General features: G+C 40.7%; 1 protein-coding gene across 1 annotated transcript in view; it reads right to left on the bottom strand.

The window, feature by feature from the left end:
* EFCAB6 (EF-hand calcium binding domain 6) overlaps nt 1-27,674 on the bottom strand; it is a 135,408-nt gene that overhangs the window by 5,681 nt on the left and 102,053 nt on the right. The window contains exons 24-28 of the mRNA XM_078851486.1: nt 23,274-23,462; nt 13,868-14,080; nt 5,374-5,601; nt 2,664-2,841; nt 1,646-1,830 (exon numbers count right to left, since the gene is read on the bottom strand). Coding sequence (XP_078707612.1) covers nt 1,646-1,830; nt 2,664-2,841; nt 5,374-5,601; nt 13,868-14,080; nt 23,274-23,462 — 993 coding nt within the window. The remainder of the gene's footprint in view (nt 1-1,645; nt 1,831-2,663; nt 2,842-5,373; nt 5,602-13,867; nt 14,081-23,273; nt 23,463-27,674) is intronic.

Here is a 27,674-nt window from a genome sequence, read left to right as displayed (position 1 = left end):
ATGTAGGTTCTTCTTTGTTAAGCTAAATAAAGTGAACTCCTTGAATCTATCATTATAAGGCATGTTTCCTAGTCCTTTAATCATTCTCATGGCTTTTCTCTGAACCCTCTCCAATGTATCAATATGCTTCTTGAATTGTGAACACCACACCTGGACACGGTATTCTAGCAGTGGTCACACCAGTGCCAAATGCAAGGTCATTTTACCTCTTTTACTCCTCCTTGATATTCCCCAGTGTATACATCCAAGGATTTCATTAGTCCTTTCGGCCATAGCATTGCACTGAGAGCTCATTTTCAACTGATTATCCACCCCCCTCACCCCAAAACTTTTTCAGAATAACTGCTTTTGAGGACAGTGTCTCCCATCTTGAAAATATGACCTACATTCTTAAATTGTTCCTCAATGTATACTTTTACATTTAGCCATATTAAAAAACTCAGATTGTTTGCTTAAGCCCAGTTTACCAACCAATTCAGGTCACTCTATTATTGACCTGTCCTCTTCATTATTTATAATTCCTGAGTCTCTGTGTTGCCTGCAAACTTTATTTGGCTTTTGAGAAAAGGGGGGGGGGGTTGAGAGCCACAGGGTATTTTTATTATTGCTCCTGTCATGCAAAGGGTTTTATTTTATTTTTATTATGCCTATTGGTATGAATTTGTATACAGTGGAACAATCTCTTATAAAAATGTTATTGTGAAAATTACTTCATGTAAAGGTGTCCAGAACATGGTATGGGCACTTCATTATACTTTATAAACTTAAATGAATAAATAGAAAATGATACTAGACAAGAGCTCAAATTATGGCTCTTTCCATCCCAAGCTCTGAGACAGAATTTCACAGTATCAAATCTGTGCATAAAGGGAACTTCAGGTGAAAAATCTGAAATTGTCTGAAGCAAAATCTGATAGTTTTGCCTTAATTTCCATACTGATAATGAATGATTGATAGTTCCTATGAAGCCAGATATGCCAGGGGGTGCCATTGCAGGTTAAACTGCCTGTAACTTTCCTGCTGGGGATGCCCAGCTGGGAACAGCTAGGTTCTATGCATCTCTCTTCCCTGTATCTGGTACAAGGGGCACGCTAGAAGCATGTGTGCTGGTGCTGGGGATGCAGGTCATGAAGAGTAGACAGAGTGCAATGCACACTGGCTATCCCCAGTTGGCAGATTGTCCTTAAAAGACCATTGACAAGAGGCACAGATTACAGCTGCTCTCTGGCTGGGCTGGGGCTGAAGCAGACTCTGGGAGTAACCAGCTTCCTGACAGTCCACCCCCCCTACTTTCTGTTGCCTTCAGACAGAATCTAACCCTGAAACTCATCAGCCCAGACTGTCTTCCTCTAAGCCTTTCTTATACCTCTCAACACATTTTTTGAAGTTTATAGATATGGTCAATTGCTGATAATTAATCAAACTGTATCTAGATTGTACTATGAACCAGATACATAGGGCCTGATTCTGCAGATGCTCCGACTAAAGTAAATACCACATGAATAAAATAAGTCAACTGAAGTCACTGGACTCCATGGAAAGTCACTGGGATTCTATGCATACAATGACTACAGGCTCAAGCCCTAAAATACTGTTTCTGCATCAGAAACTGTCCACAAATAGCTAGACAAACCCATGAATGTACCGATATTCGTGGCTTCTGAATGATCATCCTTTGTAGCAATGAACTTTCTTGTGGTTTCATTAATAGGACACAGCTTTGGAGAAAGTCGCAGTATGCAAATTTGTCATTGTTCTTAATGTCATATTTTGTTGCTATTTGGCTAATCTCTTCTTTACTTAAATCCAAACTGAACTTCTCTGCAATGGCTGAAAGAAACACAGAAATAACAAATGATAGTCAATTTGCCATCCTTGCAAATAGGTGACTTTTGTTTTAAAATAAAAATTGGATTGACTAGTTATTAGGTATATGTTGACAGGCCACCAGTTCCAGTGACTGTCACATAAATGCATTATCTGGATCCTGCTATACATAGGGGTGGAGGAAACAATTCACATTTAGCAGGATAACAGGTAAGTGATAAAAACTTTAAAGACAATGCAAGAAATAAGTCCAATATGCGTTGAGCTGTAACTGTTCCTATACAAATGGTATACGAATCTATATGCTATTATTTAGGCCAAAAGTCTGTCCTGTCCATGCAGATACCCTGATTGGGGAAAGAGGGCACAGAGAATTGTCCTCCCACGACTCCGTAGCAGAAGAGCAGCATACCTATCTAAGAATGAAATTCTGCTCCCATTGAAATATATAAAAGTCTTGTCATTGACTTCAAGAGGACCACTTGAGGGAGCGCTAGGAAAAACATCCGGGGCCTGTACTTACTATCGCTCCCCAGCTCCACAAGGGAATATTCTGCTGGGGAGTGTGGCCAGTCTTCCAGTACATATGCTATGCTATGTTACAAACACCACCTAAAACCATGCTCTCCCTTTCAAATGAGCAGCAAAGCCTGCCGAGCAGTGCATTCCCCCAAACCGCACTTGAGCAATTCTGCATTACAATAGCATAATAGAACCTGGATCACTCACGCAGCTGATACCACTTGCTAAGGGCAGGGTTATCCCATAGATTGGCACCTAGAAAAAAACTGGAGCACATTTTAACATGAGAACACAATTTTCAGATGGCAACAAACCTAAGAAATCGGATGTTGAGATTTCTCCTAGCCGGTCAACATCCTTCTCTCTACAGTCTTTCAGTATTTCTCTCCAGGAATGTTGAATGATCTTTCTTATTTTATTTTCTATTGGTTCGCAGTTCAGTAAAGGTGGGGACCATGCCATTGCAGTACGAGGCCGGCTGGACATTGGAGTCTAAAGTAACAGACAAATTTGAATATTTATGTAGACAAAACACTAAAAGAAATCCCAGTTCTAGTGCTTCATAACTTTAGCATACCTCACTGTTTGCAGCATCCTTATTTATGATCTGATTTGTGTCAGCATTAAAGTAAAAATGCTTCTACTTTGAGGAACATATTAGTAGGCTGGAAATTGATCTACCTTGAATCTACCGAGTGTTTTTCTGTCTGTAATTTCTTGAGTCTGCTTAACTCATAGCTCAGTTGTATATATTCCCCCCTTGAACCCATTGTTCCTTAACTGGCAGATATATTTGTTTTAAAAATGTCATTTGATGTCTATCTCACAATAAATAGATCGATGCACAAGTTCTTGGATAGTGACAATTTAAAGCAAGTATACTAATTTGCTTACTATAAATTTTAACAGTAAGTGAAAGAACCTTATAATTAGGCTTGAAAGTATTCGATTTTTATCAGTAAATGTCAGTAAACAACGATTTCATCATATACACATAACCCAACAAAAATATTTTATAGATTATAGCTGAAATTTACAGACAGGCAAAGTAAGAAAAATACTGCTTAAGAATTTAATACAGTTTGATATAAGAATATTTATTTTGTAGATTTCGACATGTAGTGTTTATGTTTTAATGGTTATAAAACTAACTTTTAAAATCTCAATATCTACTGTCATTAAATAACTGCTGTCTGCCCCACCTTGTATGTTCTCCCTGTAATTTCCTGCAACTATGAACATCTAAATTAATAGATGTCAAAAATGCTTAAAAATAAACATCAATATTATGTCAAAATTATAAAAAAAAAAACCCTGAATTCTGCCAAGCCTACCTAAAATATGGTCATATATTCCCCTCCCTTTAGGCAGCATGGAGAGGAACAGTAAAACCCCATTACAAGAGAAAAGGATTGGAAGGGTGCAGAGCAAGTTCCCTGTATATTCTCCAACCATCTCTTTCCCTTCACAGATCACCACAGGGGAGTTCTCCTCAGAAGCAGAAGAGGGAGAAGGGGAACAATTATTCTTTGTAGTAGGTTCCTTACTCAGTAGAATTTATGATTCATTCTGAGAATAAGGAGGGATTAAGCATGGGCTTGTGAGCCCTCAGCCTTTAGCAGTATAGTGTGTGCTGCACTGACATTTGTGAAGGGAGCCAGAGTATAATGCAATATTCACTGGGTCTTTGCTGTGTATTCTTGCAGATCTCAGGCTTACATCATAAATCTTGGCCATGATCCCCACACCAATTTTATGCACAGCCACGATGGCACTTCTAGGGAGATGAGTGGTGATAAGGTTGACCTGGGGATGTTCAAGAGATGTGCATTATGGGGGGCCTCTGCTCCTCTTCTATGATCTTTCTGGGTCCAGCTCATAAGCTAAAGAGGAAAGTTCCGTTGACTTCAGTGAGAATTGGATCAATCCCTTGGTCATAAATGAAGCATGTGACCAACTGTCAGGCCTCTCCGATGGAACAACTTACAGATAGTACAATAATCAAGTTCACAACTGGCCAATGCTTTTAGACTTACCAACTGTGGGAAATTTGTTGCATCTTTAAGTCTATTCAATTGGCTAGTGTTTTTTCAACAGCTAACCATCTAAGTATAGTCAGCAGTAATATGAATCATTTTTTCCAAGCACTGAAGAATTTATAAGTTGCTGACTAGAAGAATATACAGCCAAGAGATTCAAACTGTCAGGAGGAATACTGGCTAACTCTTTCATTCTTTCTCCTTTTAAGATTTTCATAATCTTCTATGAAAGTTAGTGCTTGGGAGAGATGCCAGAGAGATATTCCGGGAGACTGCAGTCCTGGAAAGCTGGAAAAACTCACCTATACTGCCCTGTCAAGGTGCTTCTAACCAAAATGGGAGATGGGGCCTGGTTAGTCCCTCAGTCCATTCAGTCTTTGGCCTCTGTGCTGAGTCTGAAGAGAAGGCTGCCAATTATGATGGTAGATTTTGTGACCCAGGTAAACATGTACCAAAAACTGGACTCAGACAACCAATACATTTCCTAGAGACTGCCTAGCAGCTATCAGAGGGTAATAACTTTTGGTCAATACTAGCTTGGGCTGGTGACCTATGGTAAAAATCTTACATTTTTTATGTTGCTTTTTCAGCAGCTGAGCTTTTATGGCTGGGCCTATTCACTTTGTTCCCACAAAGGTGACTGTCCTATGTTAAATAACAGGTATTTATTTACAATATGACTCATTTGTGAGTTCGTAAGACAATGGCCAAGATCCTCAGCAGGTATAAACAGCATAACGCCATTGGTTTCAGTTGAGCTACACAGTTTATACCTACAGAGGATCAAGTCCATTTTTTTTATCATCCCAAATTCTCTGCAAAGTGCCAAAGCTTTTCTCAACAGACATTTGGGCCTGATCTGATGCCCAGTGAAGTCATTTTCATTTTTCATATTTTCATTTACTTCTATTGGTATTGGATCAGGCCCTTAATAAACCTAGAAAAGTGAAAACCTAGAAAAGTCCTTAAGTGATCAAACACCTACTTTTACTTGACCTAAAGGAGAAGATGCTGTCTTGGGACGTGAAGGCTGAGAAGGTAACCGTGACCCAGGCTCAGCAGGGGTAGCGGGCTTGGAAGAAAATGCAGCATTGTTCGTGGCTGGAGTATCTGATGGCATTGTCACTACTTCGGAATTGAACTTCTTCAAAAAATCACAGTACTTCAGTTTTCCATTGGCATCAGCAGGCACTGTATTCCAGAGGTTTTCAAACTAATGGAGAAGCAAAAGACCATTTTTGTAAACGTTAGCTGGAAAAGTATATTGCATACTCAGACTGTTACAGAAAATGTTGAAAGGAAAATGAGAAAGTGACTTGGAATGACAGGAATCCTAGGGCCCAATTTAATAAAAAAAATTACAGCTTCTCTGTAGAAGTCAGTGTAAGTCTGGGAAAACAATGAAAAAGGGATTTTGTAGGACATTTTTTAATTGAACTGGACCCTTAGTGAGCTGTTTAAGACCATTAAACCTTCTGATTAGACACAGTGACTGTGCTACAGTATATAAGAATGCTTTAACAGAAAATGTAAATCAAATGCATGGTGCACCTGCATCCTGTCTAAGTACCATGAAGCAAGTTTCTCATTCTACCAGGTGCACCTCAATTCTACTAACATCTCAATAGGCTGTTCAGATTTTTCAGTTATTGTATTTGCATCTACAATTTTGTTTCACTCTGAGGGCAAAAATGTCTCCTCACAAAACTTAAATGAATGCTGTAGGAAAACTTTACAGCAGTTTACAGCCTTATATAGGTAAAATACAGTGTCATGAACTGCATCGGTATAATACACACTATTATTTCAGAAGAGATGGGGCCAGATTATGGTACCCTTATCATAGGTCCTGGAACTAGGGGTGCTGGGGGTGCTGTTGCACCTCCCAGCTTGAAGTGGTTTCCATCATATACAGGGTTTACAATTTGGTTCAGTGGCTCTCAGCACCACCACTATACCAATTATTCCAGCACCCCTGAGCCTTATTATTCATTCTGAATAGCACGTCACTGCATGAATGGTCCCATTGATTCCAATGGGATTACTAGTAGAGTAAGTTAGTTGAACTACCTCACTATTCCAGACTTGTCTATTTCTGTCAAAACTAAAATTTTAGCCTGTCTTTCTCTCATGAATGTCTAGCCATCAGCTCAGGCTCACCATAGCTAAAACAGAACTCTTGATCTTTTACCTCATAGACTCACCCATCTCCTTTCCTGATCACCATGGATAACACCATTATCCTGACAGTCACTGAGGCCCACAACCTGGGTGCCATCTTTGACTTGGACCTCTCTCTAGATCCTTACATCCAGGCTATATCTACATCTTGCAGATTCTCTCTGAATATCATCTCTAACAGATAGTCTTTCCTATCCATCCACACACACTCTTGTCCATCTCACCCCTTGATTACTGCAACAAACTTCTCCCTGGCATTGACCAATGAAATCTTGCCCTGCTCATATTCATTCAGAATGCTGCTGCAAAGGTCATGTTCCTAGCCTGTCACTTTGCGCCTTCCCACTGGTTCTGTCTTTTCTACCATACCAAACAAAAGCTATTTGTCTTCACTTTGAAGGCCCTTCACCCCACCCATCTTCTCTCATTCACTATCGAGACATCACACCTGCCTTTGATAGACCCATTATGTCAACATCCATGGTCCATTTGTTAAATTTTCAAACAGGCACCTTGTGGTTTCTCCCGTGCTGCCCCATATATTAAGTGGAGCTCCCCATAAACAGCTGCAAAACTATCCTTAAAACTTTCCATTTCTGTGATGCTGACCAAAAAAAAAAAAAATAACGGGCTGCTGGTATGCTGATACCACTGCCTTGCATGCTGACCAATACCATCTCATGGTTTCCTTGTATTCTCTGGTCTATCTGCATTCATCTGTTGTCTCTTGTCTTATACTCAGATTGCAACCTCTTTGCGGCAGGGCTCTTTTTGTTCTCTGATCAGATCAGACCCCAAGCTATGAGACCAATGGGATCTGATCCATGACTAAGGCTCCTAGGTACTACCACAATCAAATAATAATAAAGAATCTGGCCCAATGGCAACATACAGAATTCTAAGGACCAGACTGCAATAAACTTATCCACACTGAATAGTACTTTATGCCACAAGTAGTTCTGTTAACTTAAATGGGACTACTCATGGTATAAAACACTAAACAATGTAAGTAAGGGTATCACACTTCACAGTCAAATGAGTCACACTAAACCATGCTTCAGTAGGCAGTAACACTCCTTTTAAGGCCTTCATTTCTGATTTTTTTTCTACATATAATCAAATTGTGAACCTTAAACTGCTCTTGACTTAAATCTTTTTTTCAGCAGTGCTTTACAAACATTAAATATTACAGCCACTTTTGGGATGGCATATAGCAACAGTTGAGTTCAAGAAGAGAAGAAGAATGTTCATACAATGGAAACTGCAGAAAAGGAGGGAGAGAGTTTTAGGTAGGTACACTATAAATACCTGACTGGAATTTGGCAAGAGCACCATGGCTAACCCCTCTACTTTTACAAAAAGGTCCATGACAACAGAGTCTTGATTTTTCCATTGCCTCATGAAGAATGACTATACCACGTGAAACTTATTTTTAATATGAAATACTCCATCTATAGTGTTACGCGGATTCCAGCTGAGCCTTTCTAATAGTAATTAAAAATTGGGCATCATCCAGAAAGGGATAAAGGTAACTTCCTTTGTGTCCCTATCCTGGCTATGACCATTAGTAACACTTGAGTAAAGACTTTGAGCAATAACAGCCTTAACAGCAGGGTCTTGTGTTAGGAGCAGAGATTGCTGTATACAGATTGGAAAGATCTGCCATGGCAATGTCATATAGATATATATAAGCATGCCTTTGCAGTGCCTTTCAATATTAAAATATCACCTGGAGAGACAGAGCTTGATTCTTTCTTACATAATATCTGGCAGTATAAAGGGGCCTTTGTATAAATGAGAATCAGGCCCACTCTGCTAGTTGTTTTAGGCATGGCAGAATTTCCATCCCAATATTTTTATTTTGTCATCTGCTTATTGAGCCTTTTTAGCTGTAAAACACTCCCACTCCCCCTTGACTGCTTTTTTACTCTAAAGACTATGGAATCCAAGCTGGAGGTTTCTTCAGCTGGAGAGGGGAGGTTTTTTGCTCCGAAAAAGGGAAAGTGAAATACTTCATACCTTGATACTGGGCACTGCCCATTCTCCCTCCCAACCTAGGGTCTGGTTTTAGGCCCATTCTTTAACTGTCATGTTGAGTGTTTTACTTGGAATGAAGAAGTGTTTGGGGTTTTCTGTCAGGACTTTCCTCTGGGGTTGATGTTCCAGGCTCATTTCATAAGTTATGTTAATTTTATATCGTTCTAGTTTTTTTAAATCAAAATGTTGTCCAGGGCTCAGTCAAATGCCTCGCCAAAATCCAAGTATTACATCAACACTATTACTTTTGTCATCCAAACTTGATATTACAAGTTGTTTCACAGAATGTATTTCCCATAAACTCATGTTGATTGGCATTAATTATATTACCCTCCTTTAATTCTTTATTAATTCAATCTTGTATCAGCTGCTCCATTATCTTGCCCAGAATCAATGTCAGACTGACAGGCCTATAATTAATGCAAAGGTTTTGTCACAGATATTTTTAGTAAGAGTCACGGACAGGTCAGGGCAATAAAGAAAAATTCACAGAAGCTGTGATCTGTCCATGACTTTTACTAAAAATATCTGTGACAAAATGGGGATCTGCAGGGCAGCTGCACAGCAGCTAGGAGCTGTGGGGGGGTCCCCACCGCCTGCAGCAGCTGGGGGCTGAAGGGTACCTCTGCTGTCCGCAGCTCCAAGGGGTCCCCCCACCAGCTGCGGCGGCCAGGAGCTTCTGGGTACCTCCTACAGCTCCGGGGACCCGCAGTGGCCGGGAACGAGGTGGTTCTCCTACCATCTGTGGCTTCAGAGAGCTTGTGGCACCTTGCAGCTCCCTGCCCCCATGGGCAGCAGGGAACCCCCAGGCTCCTGGACCATCACAGGCTGAAGTCACAGAGGTTGTTGGAAGTCACGGAATCCGTGACTTCCACAACCTCTGTGACTAAATTGTAGCCTTACATACAATTACCCAGGTCGTCCCATTTATACCTTTTAAATACTGGCAGAATATTAGGTTTCTTCCAGTCTTCCCCATTGTTCCATTGATTGTTATCTGGATGATAGTTACCTGCTGATTCAAACATGTCGAACGTTAGTAACTGCTGTTTAACATCCTCCTGAGATGGAATGAAAAGTGTTCTCATATGATATGACTACATCATCTGGTTTTTTTTCTCATATACAGAAGAGAAATATTTATTCAACACTTCTGCTTTTTCTGCATTATTATTGATCATTCTACCATTTCCATCTATTAAGGACTGATACCATAGTTGGGATTCTTTTTGTCCCTAATATACTTAAAAACCGTTTTAGTGTCATCAACTCTGTATTAGCCATAGATATCTCCTTGTGTCCCTTTGCTTTCCTTTTCAATTTTCTATAATTCCTAGCTTCTGATTTATGTTCATTACTATCAAGTTCCCCTTTCTTTCATTTATAAGATATTATTTCCTCCACTGTTGGATTGTGGCTTTTGGAGCATCTAGTAAAGTGTCCTTAAACAATTCCCTCTTATCATTCACATTTTTCTGCTTAAATTCTTCCTCCCAGCTGATTTGGCTCACGATTGTTTTCAGCTTTGTGAAATTGGATCCTTTAAAGCACCAAGTAGAGATAGCTCTGATCTGGACTTTATTCTGTTTGCACATTATAAGTATGATCAAGTCATGATCACTCATACTTAACCTACCATTAATTTTTAGTTCTGTGATCAGTTCCTCTTTATCTGTCAAGACAAGGTTTAATACAGAATCCCCCCCTTTTTGAGTTAGGAAATTGTCATCTATAACATTTAGAAACTCCAAGGATGTTTTAGTACAGGAGGTATGAAACCTCCAGCATATGTTACTCTACCTGAAGTCCCTCAAGTTCACACAGCTTTTTTCACTATACATTATAGATAAGTGTATGAGAAGTCAGTTATCCTGTTTCCTAGTCTCATCTGGTGGTTTGTAGCAGACACCAACTCATAGCCATCTTGTGCTTTATCTGTAGGACATTAATCCATAAGCATTTAAGACAATTTCTTCTGAGTTACCAGTGACATGGAAACAGGTAATGCCATTGTTGACATAAAGAGCCACTCCTCCTCCCATTTTGCCCACTCAATCCTTCCTAAATAGGTTATAATCATTATTTTAACATTCCAATCATCCAAGTCATCCCACTAGACTTCAATAGTACCAACTAGATTAAATTTATGCCATAGGGCCACAGTCTTGGCCACAGTTTGGAGTCCAGCTGTGAAATGCAGGGACTTGGAAATCCACAGATGTATCTGCTATGAAAAAAGTCAATCAGGACATTTTGTAGAAAGCAGTGAGGAATTCTTTATAGTTTGGAGGATCCACATTTTTTCAGGGTGTCGCATCATGACATGGCTGCTCTTGTGAAGCAGGAAGGTTGGACAGCTGTTGAGCTGCTGAAATCTCAGCTCAGGCTGCCTTCTATTTTTCTATCCACCCTGCCTTTGGAGCAGAAATCCCATTCTGACAGAATAACAATAACTCCAGCCAAGGAAGCTGCAGCACTATCCACATTTGGTTTAGCAGATACAGAATCTGGGAGGAGGGCGAGGGGCTGGATTCCATTGTCTCAGCACTGCAGGCTAATCAGAGTCATTCTTGCCTAATTCAAGCTGCAGTCAGGGCATAAAAAGCTCCACTGAGGCTGCAGCTGATCCAGTGGGAACTTTAGAAATGTAGCTGAGCAGTGGAAGAAATTTCCTAGAGAGAAGCCCCAAACCACTGTCACTTCCTTAGCCCCAGGAGGATGAGAGACCAAACAGCTGCTGAGAAAGAAGATTAGTTGCTTAGCAACCAGCCAGCAACTAACTCTTACGCCTGCCTCTGTTGTTATTTATTATTTGTGTTATTGTAATGCCTGGGAGCTCCAGTCGTGGCTCAGGATCCCATTGTGCTAGGCACTGGACAAACACAGAACAAAAAGACAGTCCCTGTCCCAAAGAATTTACAATCTAAAGTCTATGACAAGAGATAACAGATGGATACAGATAGATCAACAGTACAAGAAAACAATCAGTCTGAAAGAAGCAGCAACAGAAAACTGCAAGTACCTGCAGTCCCTTCATGCTGCATGACAGCAGGATAAAGAGCACCAGTTTCAACTTCAGAGAACCAAGGAACCAAGGGTACCCCAAGCAGAAGGAACCCAGAGCAAAATGTCACACTACCCCCCAGCCAATGCACCTCAGCTGAGGGGACTGAAGATCAGACATAGCAGCATATCCCATCTGCAAGGAACCCTTGACCAGATGTCACTGAAAACACAGGCTCAGGGACCTGTATGACCAGGAAAATGGCCAGTAACTGGACAGTTTTCTGTTTACAAATCACTTATTTCATGGGGAACATCAGTACAATCCAAAGAAGAATCTGCAGCAGTGTCCATCCAGAAGAGGTTAGAATGGAGCTGCTGAACTGTGCCAATAAGTCTTGGTATTCGAAGACTTTCAACTTTTATTTGCCTTCCCCCTGATTGTTAGTTTCCCCCCTGCTTTGAATTTGTTTTTAGGATGCTAAGGGGAGCATGGAAACCAAAGCCACCAGCTTGCTGACTGATGCTGGTGAAGCCTCCTCTGGAAGCTCAGTCAGACAGTAATGTTATTAACACAAGTAAATGACAGAAGACACTTATGAAGACTCCAATAAAGAAAATGAAGGAGTCCTTGTGTACCACTGCCAGACATCATGGATGAATTCCCACAGTTCCCTCTAGGAGCTGATCTCTTAGCCAGTGCCTACAGAAGTAATCTGAATACTCTTGAGTCATTCTCAAGAACAAGAAATATGGTTATTCAACATATGTGAATATGAAGAGTCAGAGAACTGAAAAAATTGCAAGGAATGCAGCTGTCTATGAAGTGGGTGAACTATAGTTACCTTGGCAACAGTAAGTCAGTGCAGCACATGGACCTATGGAATATATTTCTGAATCAGGGGCTATCGAAAGCACATCTTGCACCTGAAAAAATATTCACTGAAGCAGTCAAGCAAATGTTGGAAAATACAGTGGCCAAGAGGGTATCTGTCCAAGAGAAAAACACCTGATGGCAAACAAAAATCACAAATGATAAAAGGACTTTTACAGATTTCTCTGTTGATATGGAAGTACAGGAATTTAATGGAATCAAGATGGGATAAGCTCTTCAGTCAAATTGTGTGCAGATTTTGCTAGGGAGCAGGGCAGAAACTTGCCACTCGAGCAGAAACTCCTGGAGTCCTTGTGGCTCAGACAGATACAATGTATTCAGTGTCCCTTGGAAAGCAAGGCTGTTATGCCAGCCTTGCAGAGGATGTAATCTCTGTCTCTGCATGACAAAGTCAACTCAGCTAACCTGTATGATGGCTGATGTGGGAACAGCAGTACACCTGGACTTGAGAAGTCCTTGGCTCAGGGAGATATAAAGACTACTACTGTATCCAGACACTGCACAGGGCACAAGGATGGAGGACTTCTTGCATCCTCTCCCATCTTGTGCACCAGTGTACAGTGCAGACCTAATAAAGTCCTTTGAATAAAACACTTACAGCCAGATCCTCAGCTGGTATAAAATGATCTAGCTCCATTGACTTAACTGGAGCTATGCCTCTTTACATCAGCTGAGAATCTGACCCTTAGACCAAGCTGTTTTGACTTCCAACCTGGCTTGCAGGATCTGACACATAGAAAGCTTTACAAATAGTCAGAAGATGCAAAAGAAAAAAGTAGACTTGGAGCTCAATTTTCCCTTCATATAAATGGGTGTAACTTCCACTTAAGTCAATAGGAGTTGTGACCATATATTTTAGGGCAAAATTGGACCCATGGGACCAAGTTCTGCTTTCAGCTACATGTGTGCAATTCCCACTGACTTCAATGAAAGCTGCACTGTGTATCTGAGAACAGAATTTAACCAGTAGAGATCCTGTTGAGGCACCAGAAATGAATGGTTATGCAACAAAGACAGAGAGAATCCTCATCAGGACTGTAGGCCTAAGAGTGTGGCTAAAGATTTGTGCAACTGAAATGTGAATGTATTCTGCTGGTACACTAGTGTAGGACGTACTACATACTGCTTACCTTTAGAGAGCTTGCAATTATTGTAGTTCACACACATACTCAGATAATATTGAAAAAGCAATCCCTCATACGTGCAGCAATAAATATTCATGAAATAATGTTCTCCAATTCTTTTTGTTTTGCACCGAAAATATCAGGTTACTTGCATATACACACTAGCATGTGTACGCACATCCCTATACTCTATGCCAATTTAGTTAGATGTACACTTAAATAATCAATACTTTTCGTACTTGTTCGTCTGTCAGAAGCAGAAAGTGACGGTTGCAAATACCCCGGAAGTCCTCTTTTGATACTGTATTAACTTTCTCACAGTCGATATCTTTGAACTCTTGTGCAATGGTATTAAAGCGAGCAGTCACTACTTCTTGTATACGCGTAAGGATTTCTTTCTTTGACAGCTCCTGAGAAGATTTAGGCTGAGCGACTTTCTGCCCTTCCTCAGTCTAGACAGAACATACACACAAAATCAGTGATGGATTCACAGAATAAATTATAAATCGTGGTGTGGCCTTCAGCCAGTCATAGTGGGGAAAGTCGATGGAGAAGGCAGCCTTATAGTTCAATCTACTCCAAGTAATGCCGGCATATACCATGAAAGAGAAAAAGGGTCGTGTTAAAAAGAAAAAAATCTAAATTGACATAACATCAAGGGTGAAACTTAAGCCAATAAAAGCAAAGAAATTCATTTTGCTTTTACAGAGGTCTAAAAAATGTCTGAGCTTAAGGTAGCATGTCCCTCAACCTCTGATGGAGGTGCCACTGGCTACAAATTACAACATCCCATTATGAATTCTAAACATTCTTAATACTTTATCTTGGAAAAAGTAACCTATAAACTTGAAACCATGTCTGCTGTAAAAAACTGGTCAAAAAATGGTATATTGCAAAATAACCCTCAATAGAGTTTTCATCTTGTATTTATCATTGTATTTATTACTGTATGCTTTTGTGGGCAAACTATGGCTCAGATCCTTAGTTAATGGAGCTATACTGGTTGACATCAGCTGAGGATCTGGCCCCCACTGAAATCGAGTGATAAAATACAAGCTTAAAACTTTTTATGTAACCATGGAATCTTTTAAACATAGTCCTAAAATCAAAATTTGCTATCAGATGAGCTGCAGAACGCTTTGCTGGTCATTTGAGCACTAGGACACAAGCATTTTCATCCATTACAAGCCTAGACAGCAATCTCAGCCGCTCCCACATATCTTATTGAAAAGTATTCTTCCCACAAAATAATATAACAATGTCTTTTGTTGTAGTAACTGACAGACCAATCTTGACCCCAATTGTCATGGATCTCTAGGGCACGTAAGACCCCCAAACTGTGTAAACTGTACAATGGGATGCTCGATGTTAGTAAAAGTTAGCTCAATGTGCAAAGTTCATTGCCTCATTGGTTAGGGTTAGGGTGAAAACCGATGAAGTGAGCTGTAGCTCATGAAAGCTTATGCTCAAATAAATTTGTTAGTCTCTAAGGTGCCACAAGTCCTCCTTTTTGTTTTGGTGAAAAGACACTGTCTTTGGCCCATACAGATCCTTTAAGGTTCCCCCAGATTCCTTTAAGAAAGACATTGAAGAGCCCATGTCTTTCCGGATGTCGGAGAGGTATTGTGCATGCTCAGCACCTTCCTAGCATCTGATAGCCATTTGAGACTCTCATGTGGGCCCTGCTACTCCAGTATCTAGGAAAGAATTTGGCAGCCTATGTAAGTGCTTCATGGGTGCCCTAGAGAGGTGCTTCCTCCTTAGGAGTTTCTGTGGCTGTAGAATCCATGCAATCTGCAGAGCTCCTAGGTCCAGGCTTGGGCTCTGAAATCCTAGAGGAGGTCCGTGAAGCAAACTGCAATTAATACTGGCAAATCAGTATAAAAAATAGTACTTGTTCCTATCTAGCACTTTTTATGAATGATCCAAAAGCATATAACTGATATGAACTACGCTGCACAGCTGCTCTCTGAGGCAGATTAATAGCTGTTGTTATCCCCTTTTACACAACTGGGTAAACTCCGTTACAGAAAGGTTAAGAGACTTACTGAAATCACACAAGTTAGTGGCAGAGCTAGGAAAAGTATCCAGGAGTCCTGACTCCCAGTCCAATTTTTTAAGCATTGGACTACAACTCCACTGTATAAAGCTTTCAGAGGTGTTCAAGGTGGGACAATGAGATGTATGTTGTAGATTGTCACAGCTGGTGCATTAAGGTGTAACTTTTTCAGATTTTCCAGTTGTCAGTGGGAGCTTTGCAAACAGATCTAGTAGCCATCTTTTTTGTTGCTGTTATTCTAATTTTCCTTAACATTAAGATGGATCAAGTCTTATGTAAAACAAAATTAAATGAAAGTTCTTGAAATAAATAAGGAAAGCTAGACCTCCAAAAAGTGTCATTCTCTCAAACACTCCCGAGCAGTTAGATTTTTATTAATAATGTCCTTTGCCTTATTACAATAATTAAAAACAGAAGTGCAGTGCTTTGCAGTTTTCAGAATGTTTTCGAAACCTAGAAAGATCTATTGTACAATGCCTGGCAGTCTTCATTCCGTAACTGCAGCATGGGCTCGATTCAGTGTCTGCATGCATAATTCCACTTCTCATATTTCTTCTCTTAATAATACAGCTGTAATTCTTATCCTGCAGGTACATTTTATGTAAAGTGTGGTTAATACTGAAAAGTGTTATTTGCAGTTGAAGATAGTGGTGTCTTTTCTGATTAGGTGACAGGTTTCTTGTAGTTATGGAAGAAACATATTTTCTTTTCCATTCAGTTATAATGATCATGTGAGAAGTGACAAGGAAACTAGAGCACAAGACCAAAAGCCATCTGTTTCTTTTTTTGGTATTTAGTATTGCTTAGAGTAGCAAAACTTGTACTTTTAAACTTATAAATGTATAAAATAAAATACTAACATTTAACATATTTTTAAGAAATGTCCTTGAATTAAAAATGGAAGTGTTCATAATAGCTTTTTTTTATATTAACCGTACTTGCTAGCATAGCTATAGTAAAGACAGTTGCCATTTGTGTTATGAAAATCCTGCTTTCAAGAGTTTAGAAATTGCACTGGGTTGAAGCTTAGCATGTAATCCTGAAAACAAAGTATTTCCTTTTCAAAAATAATTTAATTATTTTAAACATAACTCCATATTTTGTAGTCGCTGAAACTGAATTTATAAAGAGGACTTGGCTTCATTAAAAACTGAAGTTTTCTGCTGCTTTTTAGAGGTAAAATTTGAAAGCGTTGAATATGGTTTTAGCTGCACAGTTTTAATTAATTTTAACTTTTTGAAAACGTAACTCTTTGGCAGCAAAATGGACTTCTGTATTCTGTTGTTCATAAATAAATAACAAAACACAGCAGTTATTTACTCTGAAAACTGGCTACTCCAAATACACAATGTTTGGTGGGTTTTATTACTATGCATTAGTCTTCCACTATATCTACCACACAGTGTAGATTTTCAGCTTGCAGAATGCTACTGATCTGAATAGGAGTTTAGATATAGTAATATGTACCAGGGTTAAGAGTGTGTCAGATTTGAAAATGATACACTGAAAACGAAAGTTTTGTGCGTCTCATACACTTGTTTTGAGCACAGTTGCACTGACACGCACCCACGCATTCCATCTCAGCAATGTTTAGATGCACTATTATTAGTATGGAAGATCAGATAAAAAAGAAACACAACCATTATACAAGAGACTTTAAAATAGGGGAAATATTTTACTATGGGCCCAATTCTGCCCTCCATTACAGTAAATGTCTACAATTGCTTTTTAAATTAATGAGATTTACACACAATCAGCTGAGTGCCTAAAATGTTTTTACAAAAGAAGAACATATTCATAGATTTGGACTGATCAGCCCTTACCTCATTCCTCATCCTCTCATAGATGTGTCACTGAATACCTCTCTCACCTGAGGTCAGAGTTCTTATAAGTTTAACTAAAATAACTATGGAATTAAATAACAATATTAGTCAAATTCTACTCGTAATCAATTTTCAAAGCATTTACTGTGGGCTAGATCATGTCACAATGATCTGCATCTGTAAAAGGAGGGGGATCAGCAACCTCCACTATGTTTTTGACCACTAAGGGTTATCTAGAGGTTCAGGTTAAGAATATGGAGGTGTTGGGCAGACAGGGGGTGAAGTTGTAGGTAGGGGGAAGATGAGCTTTGCCTCACTTAGCAGCTTGTAGGAATGCCACAGGAATGTTAATGCAGCCTGAGATTGTACTAACTCTCCTACAGTGGCCTCTCAGCACTGGAGAACCCCCTGGCTCTTCAAGGAGGTCTGGGGGAGTGGAGACTGCCACAATGAAGATAAACCTTGTGAGTGTCAATGTTGCCAGGAAAGGAAGCCCAGAGCCAGTGGAGCAGCTAATTGCAGAAGCCCTGGCCTGTTGGGGGTAGCAGGGAAGAATTCTGTCTTCCTAAGCACTACACAGGTCCTCTGAACAAGGGCTATTGCCTAGGGCTTTGCACAGAGGTCAAGGTCATTTGGTCACAAAACAATATCTGAACTAACATGACAGATGAGATGGTTCTCAAATCTCATACATTTGTGTTTATGTATGCATAGGATTAATATACCTGTTTCACCACTCCATTAACCTCTTGTTATACTGGTGTAACTACCAAAATACACCAACATAAAACCACTTTAAAAAAGTGGGTTTGTCCAGAGACAGTTTTTATAGCTGTGCAACTCTTCCCTCCGGATCCTCCCTCTCTTCTCCAGCATTTCTCTGTCTCCTGTCTCTGACTGTTGTGAACCCTGATTGTTGCCCCTGAATCTCCCTTTCTAGCTTTTTCATAACCTCTCTCCTCTTCTTTAAGTTTTCCTGCCTTCTGGGTAGTGAAATCTCTTATGCAGACCCTGTCAGTCACCTCCACCTGTCCTGGAATCCTCAAGGCCCAACATTCTGCTGGCCAACTTTAAAAGGGCCATCAAGGTAAGAGTGGTGAACTTTTAGAAATCTTCCATACAGGTAAAAACACTGAATGAGATGAAGGCTAGATGGACCTTTGATCTGATCCAGTATGGCCGTTCTTATGTATGTTTTCACTTTTCCTCCCTGAAAATCACTTTACTAGTTCAGCAGATCCTTGTATATTTTATCCAAGGCTTGATCTTGGTCAAATGCAGCTCCCATGAGCTAAATCCTGAGTGGTGCATTACTCCCTTCTTCTAATGTAGGGGAGCTCCAGCCTGGCCCTATTAGCCCTGAGGCTGGCAGGCCCTAACCCTATCCTCAGCTGCTCCATGGTTTAGACTAGTGGTTCTCAACCCACTGCCTGCAGGCGGCCCAATCAGCACACAGCTGTGGCCCGTGTGTCATCCTCAGGGCTGTAAGGGCTGTAGGGTGGGGTGGAAGGGGCACTTGCCCCAGGCACAGAGCCAGCATGAGGGTGCAAAAATTGGGTGATGCAGGATTGGACCCCGCATCAGCGCCCTCCCCTAGCAGGATCAGGCCCACCAACATCAGCCCTCCCCCAGCAGCATTGGCAGGAGGCCAGCGTGCTCAGTGCCCCCACACCCTGCTGGTCCAGTGACCCCGACTGGAGCAGGCTCCCAGCACTAGGACTGCAGCAGCAGGGGAGCAGGGTGGGCTGCAGCCAAGGTAGGGAACCAGCGCGCGAGGGGAGGGAGGTACAGGGGGCTAGGGCCATAGGGGGTCAGAGAGGGGGGCAGGTGACTGGGATCGCAGGGAGATGGGAGTAGCTGGTGCATGTGGGACAGATTCGGGGCCGGGGGGGGACGGGACTGGTGGCAGTCTCTGGATGGGGGAATTAGATACTGGGGCAAAGTTCCTGGATGGAGGGGTTGAGTGCTGGGAGGCAGTCCTTGGGAGGGCAGTTGCTGGGGGGCAGTCCCTGGGTGGGGGGACTGGATCCTAGATGGGGCAGTCCCGAGGTGGGCTGTTCTGCCATGGATAAGGTACCCTGTCTCTGCAGGGCAGGCATGTGTGCCAGTCCAGTGTTGGGGGGTCTGGATGCTGGGGGGACAATCCCAGGGGGGTTGGGTGATACGGGGTATTCCCTGGCTAGGGGGTCATTCTGAGGAAGGGCTGGGAGACAGTTTCTGGCTGGGGGGGTTGGAGGGGCTGAGTGCCTGGGGGCAGTCTCTGGCTGGGGAGATGGCACACCACACTGTGCAGGGCTCCCATCTTTGCGGGCAGACTCTGCAGCCATGCTCTCCGGGCGCTCAGCCCAGCTGCTCCACCAGCAGCAGTGCGGAAGTGAGGGTGGCAATACACCATGCCCTGCCACCCTGGCAGCAAATTAATTAATTTTAAATGTTTTTGGTAGACATTTGCCAGTGTTGAAATCAAAGGTACTATATCGATTTGAATCATGTTGCTGTCATATAACAAATACGAAACCTTTTTTTTTTTTTGGGGGGTAGATGTACAGGTAATATACATATTGTGTGGATACAGCTCACGTAACACATAGAGAGCTACGTATGTGCCCACAGTGGTAAATAGCCCAGTGGCCTGGGCACTTTACTAAAGGCCCTAAGATGTGTTCTTCATGGGTTAGCAGTATCACAACATAAAATGTGGTCCCTTTCTCAGCTCTTACTGTACCACCAGCTAGCTCACTTTTAGATCGCTGCTTTGTAATATCAGAGGTAAATGACCCAACCAGAATTCTCTCTCACCTCCTCATCTTTATCCCACTCCAGTCATAGCGTTTAAAATGCTTTACATTTCTTTAATCTTATTTTTGACAGTATACTCATGCACCTCTACAGAAAACTCTGATTCAGTTGACATCTCATTCATCTAAATCAGATCAGACCGACTGTAGTTTGTATTATAGAGAATCAATCAGAATATAAGTCTCATTAGCTTACATCAAAACCATCCAAAGACCCTAACAATGAATACAATTTTGAAATAATTTCCCCAAGATGGTCTCACCTCCTCTTATTCAGCAGTTTTCTAAGCAGAAGATATAGCTTAAACCTGTATAGCTGCTGGGCTTGTAAATATTTGCCTTTGTGGTGGAGGGTTTTATTTATGAGGTGCCATTTGAGACAAAAGTCATCCCAGGCCCATATTTTACTAGTTCAGTAAATTTTCCATACTCTAATGATCAAGCTGAATACTTCACTAGTTACTTTTGCATATGTTTCAGTGATCAAGGTGTATAACATAATGATCAGACTTCATAATGTGATTGAATGAGTTGCAAACCTCATTAATTTAGCTAAATGCTTTACAAGTCAAAATTATTGCATATTTGGAAGAGGTGAATAGTTTAATGACCAGCCTCCCCTTGCAACTTGTGCTCCAGCCCAGATATGAGTGTGGGCCCACAATGGGATGAAATTGCAAAGGAATAGAATTTTCATTTGAACTCAAATTGAAAACATCAGATTTGATGGGATCTAGAAGCTGACCTGATACTATGGATCTGGTTCATATTTCTTTTAAACAAAATTCTCCCGTCTGGCGAGATTTGGAATTTTACTGATGGTTTTATCTCATCTATCCCACACACAGCACATTCAAGAGCCAGGAGAGTATTGATTCACTGAGAAAAAAATGCTGTTCAAACAGAAGCAATTTAAGGTTTAATCTTGTGAAATACCAAGCACCTCCAGCAAGATATTGAGCATCTTATTTCCTGCTGAAGTAAGTGGCTTAGCAACTTCCAGGAGTTACTCAGCATCTTGAAAGATTCAGCACTAAAGAAGTTTCTGATGCAGTCTCTTCTTATGGGCCTGATCCTGTGAGGTCCTGAGCTTTTTCAACATGACTTAAGGAGGGTGGCACCTTGGAGGCTCAAGATATACCAGAAACAACACTAGGTATCAAAAATAGTTATCTAATGTTAAAGCTTGCTAAAGGATGATTATTGCTGCATACGAACACACTCATAAAACAAATACATTATTGGGTCTGGACTAATGGAGTTGTGAATAAGGTATTTTAATTCTATGCATACATGAACACAAATGTATCAAATCTGAGAACCAAATAGTCTATCATGTTAGTTAGGATATCATTATGATGAAAATGTAAATATTTAAAAATCTTATTTTTTTAAAGAACTGTAATTAAAACTACTTTTACTCTACCCGTACTTAACTAGGCTTTTCCTGCTATTATGAACAGTGTAACAGACACAGTACTATAAATGTAAATGCTAAATTTACAGACAGTAAATGTATTTCAAGCCATCCTATTAAACTATGGACACAGCTGCACTTATAATAAACCCTAGAGTGAATCTAAATATTCCTATTGATAAGTGACATATACATATTACAAACATTTTGAAGCTGTTTGTGGGTTCTCCTTTGTTTGAAAATTGCAGTCCTTTTCTTCCTCTTAAGAAAGAGCCTAATCCTGCTATTCTTTAATGCCTAACAGACTTTTTGATTTGGAATATAAACAGACACGAAGTAGAAATCTCATTGGTTTTTCAGTTGCTACATTATGACATAATATTTAATTACCATATAGTTCTGTGTGGATTTGTTTTGCACAACATTCTATTATTGCCATGGTAATAAAATAAAAGGCTTTTTATATGGTTTTCCATTGGATGACAATTTTTTTTCATTCTATTGTCCTGCAAGCATATATTTTGCCAATGAAACAGTCGCTGCTTTTTAAGGCATAAGATGCAAGTTATTCTATTTTTTTCAAGGACTACTATATTAACTGATACAAATAGTTTTTGATTCTCTTGGCCAAATTTAGAAGTGAACTGCAAGGGGGGATAATTTAGCCTCCCTTGCACTCAGTTAGATTTATTTACACCCATTTATCATTGTGTAAGGGAGTCTATGGTAGGACATGCAAAGCAACTGGAAGAAGGTGTAGGAATGTGTAAATTAAATAGAATGGAAACCTCTGTCTACCATCTTACCTGCTCTTACTTCCTACATCTGGGTGGGGGCAGGGAGGTTCCAAATTGTTAAGTGGGTGTGAGTGTAAATCTAAGGTCCTCATCCTACGTCTGTGTAGAGTCCCATCAACTTCAGTGGGAGTCCAAGTGGCTGTAAGCATCAGATAACACAACTGGGCCACAATTAAATGTAAGTGAATCTTAAGTAAGCCTAGAGTGAGGCTAAGTTTGTGTAACACACTCTTTGAGGGTGTTGGAAGAAGTAGTAAATTTCACCAATTGAGACTTCCTCTGTACTTAATCAAACTCACCTCTGAATTTGGCCCTCTGTGGTGTATACATACCACTCCCATTTTAATACATTTGTTCAGAGCAGAACATTGGATTAATGACTGAAAAAATGAATGAATTAAATAAGCTTGTTCAAGATCCAAAATCAGTCATCTTTCTGTAGTTCCCTATTCTTACTAGTTACCCTATTCTAGCAAAGTCCTCTGTTCCCATGGAGTAATTTGCAGAATCAGTGCCATAATTTGCTAATTCTAATGAATGTTCTTTCTTATGAGAGACCCTATTCACTTGTCCTTACTCATTGCTTACTCAACAGAAATTCCCAACATCCCATTGACTGCAAGAGACATTCAAAGGGAGAAGTTGCACCTTACGATTTATTTAGAATTAGCATGCTTATTGAATTCATTCATTTTAAGGCATTTGAGTTCATTTTTAAAAAAACAGCTTACAGCTTGGTAGCTAGACTTACCTCTAAGAGGAGATTAATATTTTTCATGAAAGATTTCCAGTCTACTGTATGATTTTCATAAATCCTTAGCTTCTTGAGTAGGTGCCTGAATTGCCTATCCGATAGTTTAAAGCAGAAATGGTCAAGTACCTGGCGGAATTCCAGTGCTTTAACTGTCCCAGTGCCTTCTTTATCAAACAGAGAAAATGCCTGAGAAAGCAAAAAGGAATGTTTCTTAAAAAACACTGACTCTTTCAGAAGTGATTTCTCTTTAGCATGGCCATTACTGGGTGGCTACATAGATAAAGATATATGTATAGATAAAGGCATATGTGACATGTTCCTCTTTTAGCTACAGGTATTTTAGATTTGAAGAAATGAAAGAAGTTTACTGAAGCCCCACTGGAAATGAAAAGTTTATCATTGTCTTGAAATCCAAAAAGTTTAAAAATCAACCAAATTTATCCTATATTTTTGTGTATTAAATAAATAATTGTTTCTCCAATCAATAGAATCTTCCAAAAAATAAGCATTCAGTGAGAACAGATAGACATTTTATATTTGATTGCTTGGATGCCCAAATATACAGACCAGGTACAGGTTAATATGAATTCCTCTAAGCCAAACAAGAAAGGATACAAATAAAAATGTTTGAGACATCCACCCCCTGTAGAGTGCCCCCATAGAGAAAATTTGAGTTGGCTATGCATACTAGTTTGTTTTCTTTCTCCCAGCAGATGGAAACTTTTGACTAGATAAGCTAATGTTGCTTTTTTCCCATTCTCCCCCCTCCAAAGCACTCTCTGGGAAAGATCTCCATTCTCAGTATCTCTTGGAGATGCAGAGGTCAACCTGTGAGCAAATAACCTCTCATCTTGGTTCCCACATTCTTGCTCTTCCAGGTATTAGGGTTGCCATCTGTCAAGGTTTTCCTAAGTTCATTCCTTTTTTGAAGATAACTGTCCTGGGAAATCTGGAAGGGTGCTCATTACACACTGCCATCTGTCCAGTTTTATGGGCACAGGATCTTCTCGGATGTTCCAGTTTTTTGTACTTCAGAGATGGCAACCGCATGAGTTCCCGAAGATTCTTTCCACAGGAAATGTATTAGACTGAATTCTGCTTCTGGAGCGGACACTGAAGAGAGTGCAAAGGACCAGAAGAGGTATCGAATTCTGTAAGCAACTGGTGCAGTGAGAGTGAATACTGGAGTACAGGGGAGCCAGTGTGTGTGGCAGGGTATGCCCACTGTGACTCCACCGAACTAACAACCACTTAACCAACTTTATCTCTGCCCCCTTGTTTTGTTTTACAATAAAAATATGCAGTTGAATATATAAACAGTGATTTTACATATGTAAATATTTTGTACAAATTTGACAAGAATACAGTCCGAGTCAAAGTTCTATAGGTTCTTTCAGGATGTGATGTTTTGGTTTAGTAAAATAATTTTATGAATAGAATTTCATAAAATGACTTTACAAGATGGTATTTTTAACTGGACTGTACTGTGTAGCAAATAACAGGTTTTTTTTATAAAATCATGCTGTACTATATTTTAATGTTGGAATACACTGGAAATAGATCCCTTGAATAGGAAATGGGATTCTATGAATTCCTAGCAACTTATTTTGATCTTTGCCTATACTTATGAGAAATTTTAGGGGCAAAAATAAAGTTGGGTTGGGCAGAGTGAGCCAGGTAAGCCAAAAGTGATTGGGGAATGATTACATGGCAACGAGGACTCCGCTGACACCCTTCTGTATTCATTTTCAGACTTTTCAATGGTTGTGTTTTGTTGGCGATGTAGAATTTTTTTGAAAACTGTATGATAATTTTGGAAAGTTAGCTAAATTCTGCTGAACCACACTTTTGACCTCCCCTCTTTCTAATGAAGGTTTTCCTTTTGAGGCCAGGTGGATTAGTATCTCTTATTACACATGCAGCAGCAACCCTGACTTTGAAAGTGACTGCACTAAAAGCAGAAGCAAAGGAAGACTATTCTATTCTTCCACATCAAAGGAAATGGGAAAAGATTTTGCCTCTCCACAAGTCCACCTAGGACATGTTGGACAAGGGGTGATTCTCCAAGGATAAAAAGTCTCAATCCCTTAAATTATTTTAGCTGTCCTGTAGCATCCTAAAAGACAAGACAGATGCCTTATTCAAACCCAAAATGTAGATTCTCAAATCACAAAATCGAAACATTACATTCTCAGTAGACAGAACAATGACCCCCAAAGACCTCATGGATTAAAAAGTGGATATTGCCCTTAACAGGACACATAGTGGGAATCATTAAAAAGTTAACAAATTCTATACCAGGCTATTGAAACTACTGCAATACTTCCTATATTAATAATGTTCAGTGCAGTAAGGCATTTATACCTTACCATGAGAAATGCTTACTACTTAAATGTGACCATTGTATGAGAGCCCTGGTTTGCTAAACAGTATATGGGATCTACAGTAATGAGGGCTGCCCCTACAAAAAATTAAAGGGTCAAGGCAGACCTAAATGGAACTCACCTTTAAGGAAACTGTGCCCCTTTTGATACTGGATCTCACTTTTCCTCTATGACATCACCAGTGCTGTCCTCTTTAGAAGCATGTGTCATCAAGGGTGATGTCGTGGTGGGAGTCCGCTATAGACCACCAGACTAGGGGGATGAGGTGGACAAGGCTTTCTTCCGGCGACTAACAGAAGTTACTAGATCACAGGCCCTGGTTCTCATGGGAGACATCAATCACCCTGATATCTGCTGGGAGAGCAATACAGCGGTGCACAGACAATCCAAGATGTTTTTGGAAAGTATAGGGGACAATTTCCTGGAGGAACCAACTAGGGGCAGAGCTCTTCTTGACCTGCTGCTTACAAACCGGAAAGAATTAGTAGGGGAAGCAAAAGTGGATGGGAACCCCAGAGGCAGTGACCATGAGATGGTCGAGTTCAGGATCCTGACACAAGGAAGAAAGGAGAGCAGCAGAATATGGACCCTGGACTTCAGAAAAACAGACTTTGACTCCCTTAGGGAACTGACGGGCAGGATCCCCTGGGAGAATAACATGAGGGGGAAAGGAGTCCAGGAGAGCTGGCTGTATTTTAAAAAATCCTTATTGAGGTTACGGGAACAAACCATCCCAATGTGTAGAAAGAATAGTAAATATGGCAGACGACCAGGTTGGCTTAACAGTGAAATCCTTGCTGATCTTAAACACAAAAAAGAAGCTTACAAGAAGTAGAAGATTGGACAAATGACCAGGGAGGAGTATAAAAATATTGCTCAGGCATGCAGGCGTGAAATTAGGAAGGCCAAATCACACCTGGAGTTGCAGCTAGCAAGAGATGTTAAGAGTAACAAGAAGGGTTTCTTCAGGTATGTTGGCAACAAGAAGAAAGTCAAGGAAAGTATGGGCCCCTTATTGAATGAGGGAGGCAACCTAGTACCAGAGAATGTGGAAAAAGCTAATGTACTCAATGCTTTTTTTGCCTCTGTCTTCACGAACAAGGTCAGCTCCCAGACTACTGCACTGGGCAGCACAGCATGGGGAGGAGGTGACCAGCCCTCTGTGGAAAAAGAAGTGGTTTGAGACTATTTAGAAAAGCTGGATGAGCACAAGTCCGTGGGGGCCGGATGCACGGCATCCGAGAGTGCTAAAGGAGTTGGCGGATGTGATTGCAGAGCCATTGGACATTATCTTTGAAAACTCATGACGATCGGGGAAGGTCCTGGACGACTGGAAAAAGGCTAATGTAGTGCCCATCTTTAAAAAAGGGAAGAATGAGGATCCGGGGAATTACAAGCCAGTCAGCTTCACCTCAGTCCCTGGAAAAATCATGGAGCAGGTCCTCAAGGAATCCATTCTGAAGCACTTAGAGGAGAGGAAAGTGATCAGGAACAGTCAGCATGGATTCACCAAGGGCAAGTCATGCCTGACTAATCTAATTGCCTTCAATGATGAGATAACTGGCTCTGTGGATGCGGGGAAAGCAGTGGACATGTTATTCCTTGACTTTAGCAAAGCTTTTGATACGGTCTCCCACAGTATTCTTGCCAGAAAGTTAAAGAAGTATGGGCGGGATGAATGGACTATACGGTGGATAGAAAGCTAGGTAGATCATCGAGCTCAACAGGTAGTGATCAATGGCTCCATTTCTAGATGGCAGCCGGTATCAAGTGGAGTGCCCCAAGGGTCAGTCCTGGGGCCAGTTTTGTTCAATATCTTCATTAATGATCTGGAGGATGGTGTGGACTGCACCCTTAGCAAGTTTGCAGATGACACTAAACTGGGAGGAGTGGTAGATACGCTGGAGGGTAGGGATAGGATACAGAGGGACCTAGACAAATTAGAAGATTGGGCCAAAAGAAATCTGATGAGGTTCAACAAGGACAACTACAGAGTCCTGCACTTAGGAGGAAG

The sequence above is a fragment of the Lepidochelys kempii genome, chromosome 1, assembly GCF_965140285.1.
Source record: "Lepidochelys kempii isolate rLepKem1 chromosome 1, rLepKem1.hap1, whole genome shotgun sequence".
In the NCBI taxonomy this organism is placed as follows: domain Eukaryota; kingdom Metazoa; phylum Chordata; order Testudines; family Cheloniidae; genus Lepidochelys; species Lepidochelys kempii.
This window is presented reverse-complemented; position numbering and strand designations above follow the sequence as displayed.